The 18,056-nt window shown below is 38.8% G+C and overlaps 1 protein-coding gene across 1 annotated transcript in view; it reads left to right on the top strand.

Moving 5' to 3' along the window:
* The window catches only part of DHFR (dihydrofolate reductase), a 58,840-nt gene extending 41,425 nt beyond the window's left edge, over positions 1-17,415 (top strand). Inside the window, exons 5-6 of the mRNA XM_063453726.1 lie at positions 15,414-15,529; positions 17,263-17,415. Of these exons, the coding sequence (XP_063309796.1) occupies positions 15,414-15,529; positions 17,263-17,353 (207 nt within the window). The 3' untranslated portion in view covers positions 17,354-17,415. The remainder of the gene's footprint in view (positions 1-15,413; positions 15,530-17,262) is intronic.
* Positions 17,416-18,056: the final 641 nt, after the last annotated feature.

Genomic DNA, 18,056 nt, shown 5'->3' with positions numbered 1-18,056 from the left:
TGGCCCAGACTTTTAAACCGTGCATTGTAAAACGTTGCCAATCTGCAGGAACATTGCAGGGTATAAATGCCTATAATGGCTGTCAATCCAACAGCCACTAGAGCAGGTGAGCCCAATAGGTAGATCCCCCAGATGTTGTAGAACTACAACTCCCATGATGCTTTGCCTGCCTTTTAAATGACAAAGCATCATGAAAGCTGTAATTTTAAAACATCTAGGGACCTATCCTTTTGGATACCTCTGCACTATGGGCACTTCTGTCAAAATAGCAACATAAACATAAAATGCAGCTATTTCAGTGGGATGATCTCAAATAGCCACTAGAGGGACCAATGACTGATGTTCAGCATCTCCAGAACCCCTCTAGAGATTAGAGCATTAAATTGGTGCATCTCAATGAGGAAATGCTGATTGGTGCAGCAGAGCGGCTGCACTATTCCCCAGTGCCTCAGTAAAGGGAAAGCATTGGATTGGCTTACATCATCACTATTGATGCTCTCAGCCAGTAAGGATGGGGCAGCTGTCACTAGAAAAGAAAAAAAAGTACGAGTTTTACTTACAATATTTAATATTTGGTAAGGGGGTCGTGTTGACCCTGCTGCACCCTTATGCTTGTGCATATTCCCAATAGTTTTGTTATATTTTTACACACAGGCAGACTCCATAGTTACTATTAGTTCTACCAAACGTTTTACATGTAATGATAATGATCTATAAGTTCAGAATGGAAATTGTTGCATTTGTGGACAACTTGGTGATCTTTGTCCTAAATTCTGCCAGGTTGATCAATTTAAGGTGGACTTATTCTCAACAAGATCAATGGATGACTGGACCAACTTCAGCAATGCAGAAAAAAAATGTAATCTATGCATTGTATGGATTAACCCCTTAACGACCGCGGACGTTCTAGATACGTCCGACAAAAAACGGTAGTTAAGGACGTCTGCTGCAAAAATGACCCCTACACTTACCTGGACTGGCAATCCTGGTCAGGGGGGTACTGCCAAAGACCCCAGCAGTCCCCCATAGCAGTTCTGACCCTCTAGGGCCATTTGATCTCCATGATCACATGACAGCAATAGGAGTCGATGGAGCTGCCTGCCATGATCTGTCACTAAATCAAATGATGATAATATATTATAAAATAATTAAAGCATTTTATAATATAATACATATATGATGCATATTTATGATTTCATTACAAGTGTACTTTGAGATATATTAACATATAACTCAAAATACACTAATGATGTCATCATATATATGCATTATATATGTATAATATATTATAAAATGCTTTACTTTTTTATGATATACATATATAGAAAATAAGTATGTATGTATATGTATATACATACATACACACGTATTATCTATATATTATCTATATTTAAAAAAAAAAAAAAACATTTTATTTATATTTCTATATACAGACAATCCTCACTTACCGACCGGGTTCCGTTCCTACGACCCGGTCGGTAAGTGAGGAGTTAAGGGATTCCCTGCTCTGCTGCGTTCTTCTATGTTCGGGAAAAATGTCCCTGAACATAGACAATGCAACAGAGCGGGGAATCCCTCATAGATAGAACCTAGATTAATGGATTCCCGCTCTGGTGTACATGTCTGTGTTCAGGGACATTTCACCGAACATAGACGAACACAGAAGAGCATGGAATCTCTCTAATCTATGATCGGGGAAATTTCCCCCAAAATAGATTAGAGGGATTCCCTGCTCTATTGCGTTCGTCTATGTTCGGGGAAATATCCCCGAACATAGAAGAACGCAGCAGAGCAGGGAATCCCTCAAATTCCAACGATGGCTCGCACTTACCACCCCACGAGAGAGCTGGCTGTAAGTGCGAGCCATCGTAAAGCAGGTAGGTTGTAAAACGAGGACCACCTGTATTTGTATGTGTGCATATATATATATATATATATATATATATATATATATATATATACACATTGTACATATATATTTAACTATTCATTTTACATTATTTTATTAATTATAATTTGAGGGACCTGCCTGACAACCCAGGCACACAGCCCAGAGAATTTAATTGACAAGCCCTATATTTAACCCTGTAACTTTTCAAAAAAACATAAAACCTTTACAGTATTGTTATACTCGAGACTTCGCTGAACACAAATATGTGTTTTTCAAAACAGTAAAACTTTTCACGACAACGATCTCACCAGTAAAAGTGCAGTTTTTGTTTTAAAAAATGCAAAGAACAAATAAAAACCATGATGGCATACCATTTTACAAAAGAAGACAACCAAGGTATTGCAAATAGGGTATGTCCAGTCTTTCTTAGTAGCCACTTAGTCACAAACACTGACCAGAGTTAGCGTTTGTAATTGTTTTTTGGATTTTTAACACACAGAAAATATACATGCTAACTTTGGCCAGTGTTTGTGACTTAGTGGCTACTAAAAAGACTGGACATACCCCATAATGAATATCCTGGGTTGTCTACTTTAAAAAAATAAAATAAAAAATGTACATGTGGGGTGTGATTCAGAGATTTATGACAGATAACAGTGTTACAATGTCACTATTGATACATTTTAAAATATATATATTTTGAAACAGCAATGTCCTACTTGTACTTATAGCCCTATAACTTGCAAAAAAAAAAAAGAAGCTAAGAACATGTTAGCATTGGGTATTTCTAAACTCAGGACAAAATTTAGAAACTATTTAGCACCAGTGTTTTTTGGCGGTTGTAGATGCGTAACAGATTTTGGGGGTCAAAGTTAGAAAAGGTGTGTCGGTTCTTTAGAAAGACCATTTGATGGCGAGAAAAACGGTATATAATATGTGTGGGTACAGTAAATGAGTAAGAGGAAAATTACAGCTAAACACAAACACCGCAGGAATGTAGAAACAGCCCTGGTCCTTAACATTAAGAAAATTGAAAAACGGTCTGGTCACTGAGGGGTTAAAAGATCTTTTATCTTGACGTTTGCTGTGGGTTCCCCAAGGTGTCCATGCAGCAGATGTGAGCATACAAATACAGCTTATACCAGACCATCCCAAACCAGGAAGATAATCTGCCAATCAGGAGCCTCTAATTCTGGTCCATGTATCTAATTTTGTGCATCTCTTTGTTACTTAGCAACGTGATACAGCTCAGTGATTGGCCATGGTTTCCTGTCAGGTCAGCCTCTGACTAAATTACACGTACATATAGATTATGTTTTGCCTTGAATTATTATGTATCTTCTCTTGGAGATTTACAGTTTACCATTTATTTTGTTTTTGTTTTAAGCGGCAGTGTAAATATCTGTTGATATAAAATCCAGCTATTTGGGATATTTGCTTATAAATCCTGTACTTTGTTTTATGTGGGGATTGTTGTACAATCAGCACATCCTCATAATATGTTGTGTACTTTTTTTTTAATTTTTTTTTTTTTTTACCATTTCTGTGTTTTGTCTTTTTTAAGTAAAAAATTTAACTAAAGATATTTTTACAATGCTGTAATTTTTAGTTTGCCTGTTCAAGGGCCGTCCCTGGGTTCTTTCTACTAAGGCATTGCTGTGTAAACAGGCAGATTGATGGGACTTAGTTAGAAAAATGATGAAGAGAAAAGGTCATCGTATGAGTCAGAGGACCGGTACAATGCATGTAAATATGAGAGGAGAGCTTTTAAGCTTCAAAGTTCCCCCTACATGCGCTCACTGATTTAAAAAGTCTGGGTTGAACAACCATTAAATTGTTCATTAACTGTTTCAGAGCCAATGGTATTTAAAATAAAATTAAATAAAAAGGTTAGTTTAGTCGTTAGTGAATATTTCAAAGGGTTAATGTTTTTTTGTTTTTTGTTTTTAAAAAGTTGCATTTCCGTAGTTTTAGTTAAAGATATATTTATTTTGGAAAGGCAGGCATTCACTCTAACATTGTAACATTATAAATATTTAAATATAACCTGTCAAGCAGGGTCCCTTTAATATGTTGTTAATTATTTTATACTTGTATAATTTATGTTGTTAATAGTGTTTAAAAACCAAAGTAAAGACAGATTCTAAGCACCACTATATCTGAGTGTAGTGATTTTGTTGCAAAGAGCCTGTCCTAGCGCTATCTTGTTTTGTAAACACTACTTTTTCTGTGAAAAGGCGGTCATTGCACGAAGCTGAAAGAACACCTCTAGCAGCTGTCACTCAGACAACCACTAGGTGCGCTTCCTCGGAGGCCTGCAGTTTTTAACAACATGCTCAGATGCAGTTTTCTAATGCAGAGTGCGAATTGTTCTCTTCATAGAGATTAGCGATAATGCATCTATATGGAGAGGTGCTGCTTGGAGCAGTGCGGCAATTGCTCTGCATTTACTGTAACACCCTTCCGACATATACCCAGAGAGTCATTGGATTGGCAGTGAGAGCAGAGCAGTGACAAGATTGATACTGCAATGATACTTGTAAAAGAGAAGCCTCTAAATGGGCGATAAGAAATCCTTACCGTTAGTATCCCTTTAAAGTATATTATCTGCAAATTGTAGAGCTCTGAGTTATGAGTTCAAGTAAACTGAGCATTATAATGTTACACTGCACAATTACACTTCTTCCTGCGTATGTTTAAATAATGACACACTCTGTCCAATGTGTTTATGGTTTTTAGACCATTCAACCTTTGTAATGAGATACAGCAAAACATAAGATATAAATGGGATCTATGAACTTGGTGAACATGGATGAAAATCCTACAATTACTAAACTACATATCCCTTATAGTTTATGCACAGAGCTCACATTGGAAAGAGGAAACCATTAGTGGCGGTCCTGCAACATCTTAATCCACACTTATAAAGCACTGACCAATTCTAGCCCCTCGTTTATCTCTTCACAGATCTGCAGATATGCCCCTTCTTGGTCTTTCCGCTCTGCCCATGACCTTCCCCTGTCTGCTTCTCGCACCCGTACGGCCAACTTGCGCTTGCAGGACTTCTTTCGGGTGGCTCCTTTTTTTTGGAATAGCCTGCCTACGACCGTCAAGCTCTCCCATAGTCTTCAAACTTTTAAAAAGTGCCTAAAAACCCATCTCTTTAGGAAAGCTTATGGCCTCACAGAGTGACCTCTACCTCACATACCTGTCCCTTGCTCTCTCCTAAAGGGCAGCGCTCTACTCTCTCCTCCAGCTCTGCTTCACTCCACCTTGTTTGATTGCTACCTCCTGTCCTGTTGTGTTTTACGCCCCACCTCCTATAGACTGTAAGCTGTTTTGAGCAGGGTGCTCTTCATCATATTGTTCCTGTAAGTTTTCTTGTAATGGTCTCATTTATTGTTAAATCTCACCCTTCGATGATCATGTAAAGCGCTGCGGACTATGCTGGCGCTATATAAATACCAGTAATAATTATTATAATAATAAGTTCTAAGTAATAGGTATGCTGACCAACCCTTAATGAGACCTGAGCTCCAAAGTTTGGCTTTGTATCTTCAAAAACAGAAGAAGTAGTAAAAATGGAAAACCTATGGCTAGGAGTTATTGCTGTACTCTACTGTGATATGTAACATACTGATTTCTCCAATTTTACATGATATTCCTTTTTATAGTTTGGATCATTCTACTTGAGGAGTAATGTATAGGATATTGGAAGGAAGCCATGACTGTCCTTGGCGGTCTGCTTACACCGCATGATGATGATATTGGTGTGCTGCGGTTATTATTGCAACTTGTTTCCTGTGTATTATTTTACATATTGCATAGCACATAAAATGATTGATACTGTACACAGCAATGTGATGCATACTTAGTTTAGGTTTAATTGTTTTTTGGTGGGGGGGTAGGGGGCTGATGATTATTTTTGTTATCACAGGATTATATCCATCCATTTCTTTTCATAAGTATGCTTTTTATTCATTCTTTATCTTTGAAGATAATTTGACGGTTTCCTTGGCTGTCTTTCTTTGCACACCTGTTTCTGATAAGTGCGTTCTCTGTGTGTGTTTACATGTCATTTCTGCCCGTGTCCATTATCTAATTGCAATCACAGCTTTTCTTGAATTACACCTGTCATTTATTCTTGTCAGAGCTAGTAAATATTCTTTGATCAAAGCGCCGAGAGGGAGAATGATCAGTATATTTATTTTCTCCAATGCTGATCAGTGGTGACTGAGCCATTCTAGCATTTTTCAAATGGCTTTGCAAAGATGCGGTACATGAAAGGAACCGTGCACATGTTCATATTCTGCTGTATATTTTTACTTCCCATTTGTAAGTCAAAACAGAGATGCACTGTCCCAGCATCAATAAATTAATTTTGCATTTAGTGTCAACTGTAACCCTTGCATATTTTACTACACTTTTTTTTACTATTTCCCATTAAAGGAGAACTGCCATTTTGCAATAGTTTTATTTATTATATATATATATATATATATATATAAAAAAACCAACGAATCTTGCACTCCACCTGTCCAGTAGTTCAATGCCCGGTGCTTGTCAGCCAAAATATACAGCAACTTCCAAAGATAGCACTCCAGGGTCTTGATAAAAATTAACTTTTATTTTCCTTACTAAAACGACAAAGTGTCAACGTTTCAGCCTGATCCCCTCAGGCTTTCGTCAGGACATACTGTGCAAATACAAAAACCCCACATTTAAATAAAATGTTAACTCACCACACTTGTGACACCTCTGACTCCATGGACGCCCGGACCGGGACTGCCGCGGGCTACCCGACGTACGTCCGCAGCCGCACGGCGTCACGCTCAATCACGCGGCCAAGGGTCATCACCATGGTGACCTATACTAACATCAACAAACCACATATGGGTCTCAAGTTAAAAGCAATACACATAGCTGATTCACGCTGGGGAAATGAAAACAATCATTTCGATCGAAAGACACCCCACTGGCAATACAGAATGCTGGCTACTGAACTAATGTCCACCTCCAAAAAGATACATAATAAGATCTTAAATCACTAAGCTGTGGAAGTAACAAACTTCAAAGTAACTTTGCAGATGCAAGATAAGAGCTTTTGCTTAAAGGAAATTAATGCCATAAACCTAGATAAATTAGGCATAATCATGACTATATCTGAACTGACCGTTATAAGAAAAAGGGGAAAATAACCAACTAGTTTGTTGAACATATTAGATTTTAGTTCACAAGGAACATAGTGAATGGGACTGAAAATTTAAATGGCGGTAACTCATAATAATCCCCAGTAGTATCAATAAGTTCCATCTTAAGTTAAGGAATCACCAATTACCTAAACCGCATAAACAGTACCCCACTTATTGCCAAGGTCTATCCGCTTATTAACATTCTATCAAAAATAGCATATCGTCATAGTGATGAAATAAAATTCAGGGATGAAGAACCAATGTCATAAACAAAATCAACAAATACAAATACAACACCATTTTTATGCCACCATGGGACCCAAGAGAGGATGCCTATCCCTCAGGGTGGGCATCTACTTCTCATCCCATATTTGTGGCTTCTTATGTGGGTAAACGTAGTATTTTAAAGAGAAACATAGGTGTATATGTCTAACCCCAAGAGTGGACACAACACACCCCATCTCATCCATACTACTTGGATAGTATCCCCATTGGATTTGTTATAGAAACAAACCGTCCTCCAACCGTACTTTCAAAAAAAAGAGAGAGCTTGTTATAAAAATGCAGATAAAGTATATTTCTCATTTAAACCTTCAGGATAAACTGTTCTCAAAGTCCTAATCCAAAATAGTTCACGTTGTAACAACATTTTCTTGCGATCCCCTCCTCTCCTAGGTGGTGGTACATGATCAATTGCCATGAGTTTTAAAGTCGGTAAAGTGTGGCCTTTCTCCAAAAAATGTTTGGCCACCGGCAAATCCGATTTCTGGTCTCTGTACGCCACTCGTATGCTGGATCTATGGTTACGAATGCGTTCTCTCAGGGGTAGGTCGGTCTTACCAATGTAGGTGAGCCCACAGGGACATGTTAGCCTGTATACTACATAATCCGTGGTACAAGTTAGTCGATGCCTGATGATATACTTTTTTCCTGTATGAGGATGAGAGAAGAATTTTCCCGATAGCATGTGTCCACACGTGTGACAGCCCAAACATTTATAACAACCCAGGTTCAAAGAGCCCTGTTTCTGCTCGTAACAGTGTATCGGGTCTGTCTTGACTAATAAGTCTTTCAAGTTCTTATTTCTCCTATAACACATCATGGGTCGCACACGGAATGGTTCTGGTAACGAAGTGTCATTTCCCAAAATTCTCCAATTTTTCTCAATCATCTGTTTAAATTTTGGGGAAGCTGTAGTATACGTGGTTGGAAAAACCAATCTTGTAGTTGATGAAGCCTCTGGCTCGACCTGTGTTGTATGGCACCTAACAAGGGCTTTACGTAGTATCTGATCACTGTAGCCCCGTTGATGAAACTTATCCCACATCATTTTTAATTGTTCCTCAGCTTTATTTGGATCCGAATTATTCCTCACCACCCTCAAAAATTGTGAATATGGTAGAGATTGTTTAAGGGCATTCGGATGGAAGCTATTCGCATGGAGTAAAGTATTGCGGTCAGTAGTTTTTGAGTAGAGTGTGTATGCCAACTTGGTGCCTTCTCTCATAACCCTTACATCTAAAAAATCTACTGTATATGGATCTACCGTCATGGTTAATTCTACATTCGATGTACATGAATTAATGTATTGGACCATGGATTCTGCAGTCCTGTTATCTCCCTTGATGATCATAAAGACATCATCGATGTAGCGGCCGTATAGTAAGATGATATCTTTAAACGGCTCCAATATGTATTGTGTTTCAAACTCAAACATGAATCCATTCGCATACATTGGAGCCATGGCCGCTCCCATAGATGTTCCTGCTGACTGTCTATACCAATCAAATTCAAAACGAAAGTAGTTCTGTGTCAAAACCAATTCCAGAATTTGCATGACGTATTCAATTGGAGGACCCATATACTTGTCCGAGGACGAAAGAATCCGTTCCATGGCCTGGACTCTACCCTTGGCTAAATGGCTCGACTTTTTATTTAAGGAAACGATCCAACATCTTCCAACATATATCAAGGATACGCCTAGTTTCATTGATATGATCTCTATGATTTCCTTACCAGCCGGGTTAATATCACTGGTGACATGTGATGTAAAAAATTTATATACTATCATACCCCATTCAGGGGGAGTCCAGGCCATGGAACGGATTCTTTCGTCCTCGGACAAGTATATGGGTCCTCCAATTGAATACGTCATGCAAATTCTGGAATTGGTTTTGACACAGAACTACTACTTTCGTTTTGAATTTGACCACGTATACTACAGCTTCCCCAAAATTTAAACAGATGATTGAGAAAAATTGGAGAATTTTGGGAAATGACACTTCGTTACCAGAACCATTCCGTGAGCGACCCATGATGTGTTATAGGAGAAATAAGAACTTGAAAGACTTATTAGTCAAGACAGACCCGATACACTGTTACGAGCAGAAACAGGGCTCTTTGAACCTGGGTTGTTATAAATGTTTGGGCTGTGTCACGTGTGGACACATGCTATCGGGAAAATTCTTCTCTCATCCTCATACAGGAAAAAAGTATATCATCAGGCATCGACTAACTTGTACCACGGATTATGTAGTATACAGGCTAACATGTCCCTGTGGGCTCACCTACATTGGTAAGACCGACCTGCCCCTGAGAGAACGCATTCGTAACCATAGATCCAGCATACGAGTGGCGTACAGAGACCAGAAATCGGATTTGCCGGTGGGCAAACATTTTTTTGGAGAAAGGCCACACTTTACCGACTTCAAAACTCATGGCAATTGATCATGTACCACCACCTAGGAGAGGAGGGGATCGCAAGAAAATGTTGTTACAACGTGAACTATTTTGGATTAGGACTTTGAGAACAGTTTATCCTGAAGGTTTAAATGTAATTACATTTTTTTTTTTTTTTTTACTTATCCTGTACACTTAGTAAATTTGAATTTGTCAGATCTGAATATTGAAAATTTTATTTAGGAATCCACACTGCTCTGTCTTGCAGTTGAGGCATGGAGTCCTGGTGAACAAACTGTGCGGTGAACGGTGTTAATAAATTGAAAGATCGTTACTGCCTCAAGACCCCCAGCTCCATATATCTCCCTCATTGCATATTATCCAGTCACGCAATTTGTTATTGTCACGTCGAAGAAGTGGCCAGAAGAACAAGCAGGTCTAGTCACATGAAAATGTATTTCCTTTAGAGTGACATTTGGCAAATTCTTTTTTTCTCATTTCTCATTTTTATTGAATACTTTTGAGTAATATTTGCAACACATATCATGGTAAACGGTTTACATTACATCTGCACAAGCATCATTTATAAGTAACATCGTCTTTTCTTCTGCGGCTAAACAGAATGGCAGAGCGTTAACAGGCGACATCGAATGTGATGCATATATCATTGAAACACTTTTTGTTAAATTTTCTAACTGGGTGGGGAATGGGGTACAGAAAAGAAAAGGGATGGGGGGAGGGGATTCCCTGGATTCACTCCGCAATCTAGCAGCAATAACATCTCATCAACCTAACGTCTTGGTCCCTTAAGTTTTTAGTTTCTAGTTTTTGTGTCTCAGTTTCTTTTCGTCATTAAGTAGCTACCCAACATGCCCATTCCTGGTCATATTTTTCCAGGCAACCTCTCATCTTGCTAGACATTTTCTCATATGCACTAATAACCTCCATTTTGTTGATGATAGTTTCTATCTGAGGAACCTGCTTGCTCTTCCAGTTGCCTGCTAGGGCTACTTTGGCCACCGTCATCAAGATATTTAAAATCACTTTTTTGTGAGGATGTATGTCTAGATTGGGTATAACGTGCAGTAGGTAATTATCTGGTTGCAGAGGAATGCATGTACCAGTCCCACTTGAGATCAAGGTTTGAACTTGCTTCCAAAAGTCGTTAAGCAGGGGACACGCCCAGAATATGTGGAGCATGGTGCCCGTATCTGACTCACATCTCCAGCATAGGTTCGCGACCCCGGAGTACATAGTCGCTAACCTCTGTGGCACCAGATACCACCTCATAGTTATCTTACTGTAGGCCTCCCATAGCGAGAGACTGCTCGATGCCTGTTTAGTTTGCTTCATTGCAAATTGCCACTCCTCTTGAGAGATTTGGCGACCTACGTCCATTTCCCATTTTGTCATGTACTGCAATTTATCTGGTGTGTTACTTGTGATGATTGCATTATAACATATGGAGAGTGGTTTCGCTAACCTATTCAAAGATAGTTGGCTCGGTTGGAGTGTTGGTGATTTGTTTCTAACAACTGTTTGCTTGCTACGAGTTAGTAATATATTTTTAATTCTCAGGTATAGAAACAGATCTCTAGGGTCTAATCCTAACTCCCTTTGCAAGTCAGCGAATTGTTTTACCTCGTCACCAGACATTAAGTCCCCCACTAGTCTCGCTCCTTTGCTCATCCATTTACCCACTTGTAGACCCGGAGAGTAGGCTGCTAATGCTGCGATTGGCGCTTTCCTAAAGAGTTGTGTCGGGTCTAGCACCAGCGGGCTCCAGACTTTCCACGCTTTGAGCATATTGATCGAGCACCGCATGATCGGGCCCGTAGATGTTTGAGGTACATTTGGCAAATTCTATCTTTAAAATGTATCCAAAAAGTATTCTGTTTACAAATGGAAGTAGGGTACACTGTGTTTCACTAACTCACCAGAATCTAGGAGTCCCGGACAAATGTTAGTAGCTAGACACAAATTTTATTTTCCTGGCTTTTACTTGAAAAATGTTTTTATTATTATTTATAAGTCTTATATTTCCATATTTCTGGAATATATGATTCTTATTCAGCACGTCAGATATATGCTTTGCAGATTTTATAGGAACCAGACTACAATAAGAAAACTTATTTTTAAACAAAACACACTGATAGTGATATAAAAGAAGCAATATGTCTGTAGTGGCAATTAGCAGTTTGCACCATAGTCAGATTAGTGAAACCCCTACCAGCATCACCTTCTCGTCACCCCCTCCGTAAAACAAAATAAAGAATATAGTAAAAACGTAACTCCATTTCAGCACCAAGACCAAATATGCACAAAATTGACACTAGTCTCCCTGGGACTCTAACTGCGAGTGGTAACAGTAGGGTTAAACTCCGTATGTGCAGCATTTCATAGTGAGACGGTGCGCATACACACTGCAGGCACCACTACCACTTAAAACCAACAAAGTGGTTATGGATGGAGCTTGAGGTAACCATTTCAATTTTAAAATCAGTTTTCTGGCCAATCCATGGCATGTTCCAGGATTAGTAAATAGTTTAGATGAGGGTGAGTATTACTGGAACTAGGCTTGTGCTGTAATGGTAGTGCAGATGATAGTATAAAAATGTGGTACTAGGTCCATCCTGCTATATTTGATATACCTTTTGAAATAATATTATTTGCAGTGTAGTAAAGGGACACTATAAGCATCAAAACCACTGCTCCTTAATGTAGTGGTCTTGGTGCAGAGATGCTGTTCATTTTTTCAGACAATGTAAAACGTTGACATTTGTGAGAAACATTTGTCTGAGAATATACCTCTAGTGTCCATCAGACTGAATGACCCTAAAGGCACTTTCTCCTTAGGACCTTGGATTTTTGAAGATCTTTACATTTGGTATAATCACGGACAGCGTGATAACACAGAATGCACCCAATGCTCATTATAGGCGGAGAGAAGCCACTTTTGGGCACCTTAGCTCCTCAGTGCTGCTGTATCAGAGATTACCTCTTGACTAGTATCTCTGACTGCCTCTCTGCTATTTCTAACTGGATGGAAGCGCCTTAAACTCAACTTGACCAAAACAGAAATTCTGGTCTTTCCTCCCTCAAGTGTTGTTACTCCTGTGTCTGTCTCCCTCCAAGTCAACGGGGCTACCTTTAGCTCCACCACACAGGCTTGCTGCCTAGGTGTTCTCTTTGACTCCGACCTCTCCTTCACGCCTCATGTTCAATCTATCGCCAAATCCTGTCGTTTCCATCTCAAAAACATTGCGTGCATCCGACCATACTTAAAGCCAGATGCGACTAAGGTGCTGGTCCATTCCACTGTCCTTTCTCACCTTGACTACTGTAATCCGCTTCTGAGTGGTCTTACGTGCTCCCAACTTGCGCCATTACAGTGTAATGAATGCGGCGGCCAGGCTCATCTTCCTGTCCGCCCACACCTCCCACGCTACATCCTTCTGTCAGTCCCTACATTGGCTTCCTGTAAGATATAGGGCTCAATTTAAAATTCTGGTTCTTGCTTTCAAATCTCTACATAATGATGCTCCCACCTATCTATCCTCCCTAATGCACAAATATGTCTAGGCCCTTACGCTCTGCTGAAGACTTATGTCTATCTTCTGTCACCCACCTCTGATGCGTCAAGACTTCTCGAGGGCTGCACCGTTTCTGTGGAACTCACTTCCCTCCTCCGTTAGATACTCACCCAGTCTCCACTCCTTCAAAAAAATCATTAAAAACCCACTTCTTCATAAAAGCGTATCAATGAAACTGTTAATAGCTCCCGACTGGTTCCTCTCTTGCAACTGTCATTAGTCTAATACTATCCTTACCTTTTGTGTGACTATACCCCACTCCCTCTAGCATTTAAGCTCATTGAGCAGGGCCCTCAACCCCTCTGTTCCTGTGTGTCCAACTTGTCTGGTTACAACTACATGTCTGTTAGTCCACCACCTGTAAAGCGCTGCGGAATTTGTTGGCGCTATATAAATACAATAATAATTACAGATTGGACCAGAAATCCCCAATGTTAATGATTTCGCAGTAGGCAGATTAAGCTGCTGTCATGAGCCTGTCTTCGAACTGGAACTATGGTATGTTTTATGGATTCTTTTGGTTTGTTTTTAACCTTTTAAGTCTACTGGGTACTAAAAGAGCCCTTTTTAAAGCACAAAAAAAGTCTATTGCAGTGTGCTCACAAAGCTTCTAGAAGCCCATTTGGTCAATCTATCTATAAATTTGATAGATACTCAGCCAGATGAATGGGTGTGCAAGGATACCCGTTATTTTGGAATTAAATGCTAGGTCAATTTAATTGGCATTGATGCTGAGACTGAGTGATTGGAGGCAGCACTGTGTGGGGCTTAGGGAAATGGGAGAAAACTATCATGGAGAACTGGTGATGTGGTCTTGGAAGCACTAGCTGAAAAAATGACTTTTTGTAAAATACAATGCCTGATGTTCCCTATGAAGCTCTCATGTGAGGGTCTATTAATGAAGGAGCAATGCATGTTTGTGGATAACATGATCAGATCGAAAGAGGTTCCAGTTAGGAGTTTAACCCCTTAAGGACACAACTTCTGGAATAAAAGGGAATCCTGACGGAATAGTTCCGTCATGTGTCCTTAAGGGGTAAAAAACAAAAATGTATATTTAACTTTCTCACAATTCTAACTGATTTTAAAAATGGATTTTACTTACACAAATATATTCAATAGAGGTATTTTTCTTAATGTTAATCTTCCTACATCACTTTGGAAGAGGATGTAATTTTAATTTTTTTTTTATTGCAATCCCCAGTTAAATATTTTTGGTAACAGAGCATCTGTTGTGATTAATCATTAAATTCTGTATTTGCAGTTTGAGATCACGTTTTGTAATGATTTAGCGATGCCAATAGCTGCTTCCTGTAATAACATTTTGTGCCAAGGGTTGGATATTTATTTCACTAATGCAGATGACCCTTTTTTTTCTTGTTTCTTCTTTTTAATTTGCAATTTTGTAGGACTGATTTCTCTGTCTCGCCCCCACCTCTCTCTCTCCTTCTCCTTCTCCTTCACTGAATGGGGCAAAACCATTTGCTGCTGTATGGGACCATACAGACTGCAAAATCTGGACATTGTTGATTGAAGTTTGTAAATCAGACCCGAAACCTGCCTGAATTTGGTCAGTTTATCAGCCGTACCAGATTCCGCTGCAATCCAGAGCGAATGAATTAAATCCGTGCCCAGATTTTTTAAAAAATCCAAACTATTTGCCCACTGGTTGCTTGTGCTGAGGCAGCTAGCTTACCCACAGAGGGGTGCTCTGTTCCTTTTGTGAGCCACGTGCAGTAGCCGTGGAGAGATGCTGCTGGAATAGTAGTTTACATTATGGATCTGCATTGATGCTTTAGGCCATGTCAGCACCCCCAGTTCTGTATAGTGCTACCCTATGCTTTCTTCTTTGTTTTGTTCATTGTTTTCTATCACATCATGCGTTGGTTCTCCATAGTGGACCATCAAGTAGTCGCAATACAGCTTTGTGGGTGTTCACTGGTTATATTGCTACAGTACGCTGTCCATTGACTCCCTAAACTAAACATTACTGCTGTGTTACAGTCATTTTAGAATGGCACAACAAATCTGCATTTTTTTTTTTCCTCTGTATTTCAGGAGTTATTGGACAAGCCAGTAAATCAGAGACTCTTCCTGACTAGAATTCTGAAAGAGTTTGAGTGTGATACATTCTTACCGGAAATTGACTTCCAGTCCTACAAACTCCTCCCTGAGTAAGTAAAACACAAATGGCGATACACATCATTCTGTTACAATCCATGCAAAAAGTAGTAAAGACGGATCTTTTCATTTATACATTCTATTCAGAGTTTCCATTTCAATAGGCTAAACATAAAATATCTGTATTTCTGCATCGGACAGTAGAAACAGTCTGAGAGGCAACAACCACGTTAAGGTGGTTTTAGTACTTGGTTTTCCCTTGCACTAATCAGGGAATAGCCTGTGTTAGGCCAAATAGCTGATGTGGAGGATTTTCTATAAATGAACCCTATAGTGTAAGGAATAATTGTATTTCTAACACACTATTGTGCACGCACGGACACACACACACTCTCTCTATATTAAACATATTAAGTAATAGATCGAACGTAATAGATCGAACGTTCCAGCATCAGTAGGCTCAGTGATGTATTCTCTCTGTATAGAGTATATGATTGTTAAAGATCATTGTCACCATGTATAACATCTTATTTGAGCAACTATTTAATTTTAATTTAATAAAAAAAAAAATAATAGATGTTAAAACTGTCCTGCCTCCTAAATTATAATCTCTACCAAATTATCTAATTGTGGTACACACAAGTGACTGTGTTCACATTTAAGTTTTGGTTGACACTTTGAAAATTTGCATAAATAATACCACATGAATCTAATTAGAATGGACACATTGACGTTTACATATAAATTACCAAATTTTCTGCCTCTCTAAACAGCAAACCTCTTTGCACAATCTGCAATATTGAATTACCCAAAATAAAGGAGAAAAGATCGTATTCAATGTTCGGGCTAAAAGCATCAAACTTGCTAATATAGCCTTTTCTTTTTAAAATTCTTAGCTTAAAGACTGAGTCAATAGAAGTTGATGAGGTAGCTTAGTGACTAGAGCTCCATCTTCTGTATTTTATTGTTGCAGGTTCAATTCCCAAGAATATTTTATAACTTTCCTAGGTCAATACAATGAGTACCATTGAGTTTAAAATAATATCTGGGCCCCAGGACCTTACTTGAAAAAAAAAATGGTGGAAGCATACCCTTCCTAGTTAAACATGTATATCATCATTGTAGCTCAGCTACAATTACAATTATTTGTATAGCATCACCTTATTCCATAGTGATGCTCAATAGAATTAAATGTCTTTTTTCCTAAAAAAAAAAAAAAAAAAAGTGTGACATATGGTAACTGTAGGTGATGGGGGCCCTGCCCAAACTGTGATATTTAATGAATCCTAGAGTGTTGTTTAAATATACTTGCCTTATTACAAAGTCATCCATTGAGACTTGAGAAGGAATGGGTTTTACAGGAACACTGTAGGCAGCAAAACAACTTTGGCTTAATGAAGCAGTTTTGGTGTATAGATTATGCCGCTGCAATCTAACTGCTGTTTTCTCTCATTTAGGAATTAAATTAATTTTGATTCTTAGCTAAGGTTGTTTTGGTGCCTAGAGTATCCCTTTAAAGTAAGAAAATTAAAGATGTTGAATTTGTTGTCTAGAGATGAGGTAATGCTAACGAAAAAAAAAGTACCTCCAAAATGGGAATAGATGGATTTCATTGCAGAGGGACACTTACAATATTTATAAGTGTAAGCATATTCTTTGATCTGGCAATATTAACAGGTAACTTTAAAACAATGTGTGTGATTTTATTTATTTTTTTTAAATAAAATTATTATGGACTTGTTTGCTACATAAAAAATATACGTATAAATATATAAATGTTTTTTAGGTACCCTGAAATACCTTCTGAGATCCAAGAAGAAAATGGTATTCAATACAAATTTGAAGTCTATGAAAAGAAAGTCACAGAAAATTGTTAAACACATTCCATTTTTATAGCCTGCTGTACATTTGCTTTAAAATAAATTTTGTTTAATTACCATCCACTGAGTGCTGTCAATTTATTTTTATTTATTTTTTGAACACGGAATATATTATAGATTATTTTATAGAGAGACGATTACAATTATCGTTGCTTACCCCCTTAATGGCACTATAGCATTATTAGGTGTGTGTGTCCCCCCTCCCGCTGGGAGGGAGGGGTTAAAGCCCCTTCAGCCACTTACCTTAATCCAGCGCCGGGCTCAGTCGGCACTGGTGACCTCTCCTCCCCCTGCCAACGTCCACTCCGAATGCACAAAAGCCACGCGCCCATTCAAGTCGCCCATAGGAAAGCATTACTCAATGCTTTCCTATGGACGTCAGCGTCATCTCAAGGGTATTTTCAGGTAGACAGCCACTAGAGGCTGGGTTAACCCTTAATGAAAACGTAGCAGTTTCTCTGAAACTGCTACGTTTTCAGCTGCATCGTTAAAACCAGGGGGACCTACACCCAGATTACGTAATTGAGCTGAAGTGGTCTGAGTGTCTATAGTGGTCCTTGATTATTATGTTATTATTTATATAGCGCCAACAAATTCCGCAGCTCTTTACAGTGGGTGGACAAACAGACATGTAGTTGTAACCAGACAAGTTGGGCACACAGAAACAGAGGGGTTGAGGGCCCTGCTCAATGATCTTACA

This window comes from Pelobates fuscus, chromosome 5, assembly GCF_036172605.1.
Source record: "Pelobates fuscus isolate aPelFus1 chromosome 5, aPelFus1.pri, whole genome shotgun sequence".
Lineage (NCBI taxonomy): Eukaryota > Metazoa > Chordata > Amphibia > Anura > Pelobatidae > Pelobates > Pelobates fuscus.
The sequence above is the reverse complement of the archived record's forward strand: the minus strand, read 5'-3'. Positions and strand labels throughout refer to the sequence as shown.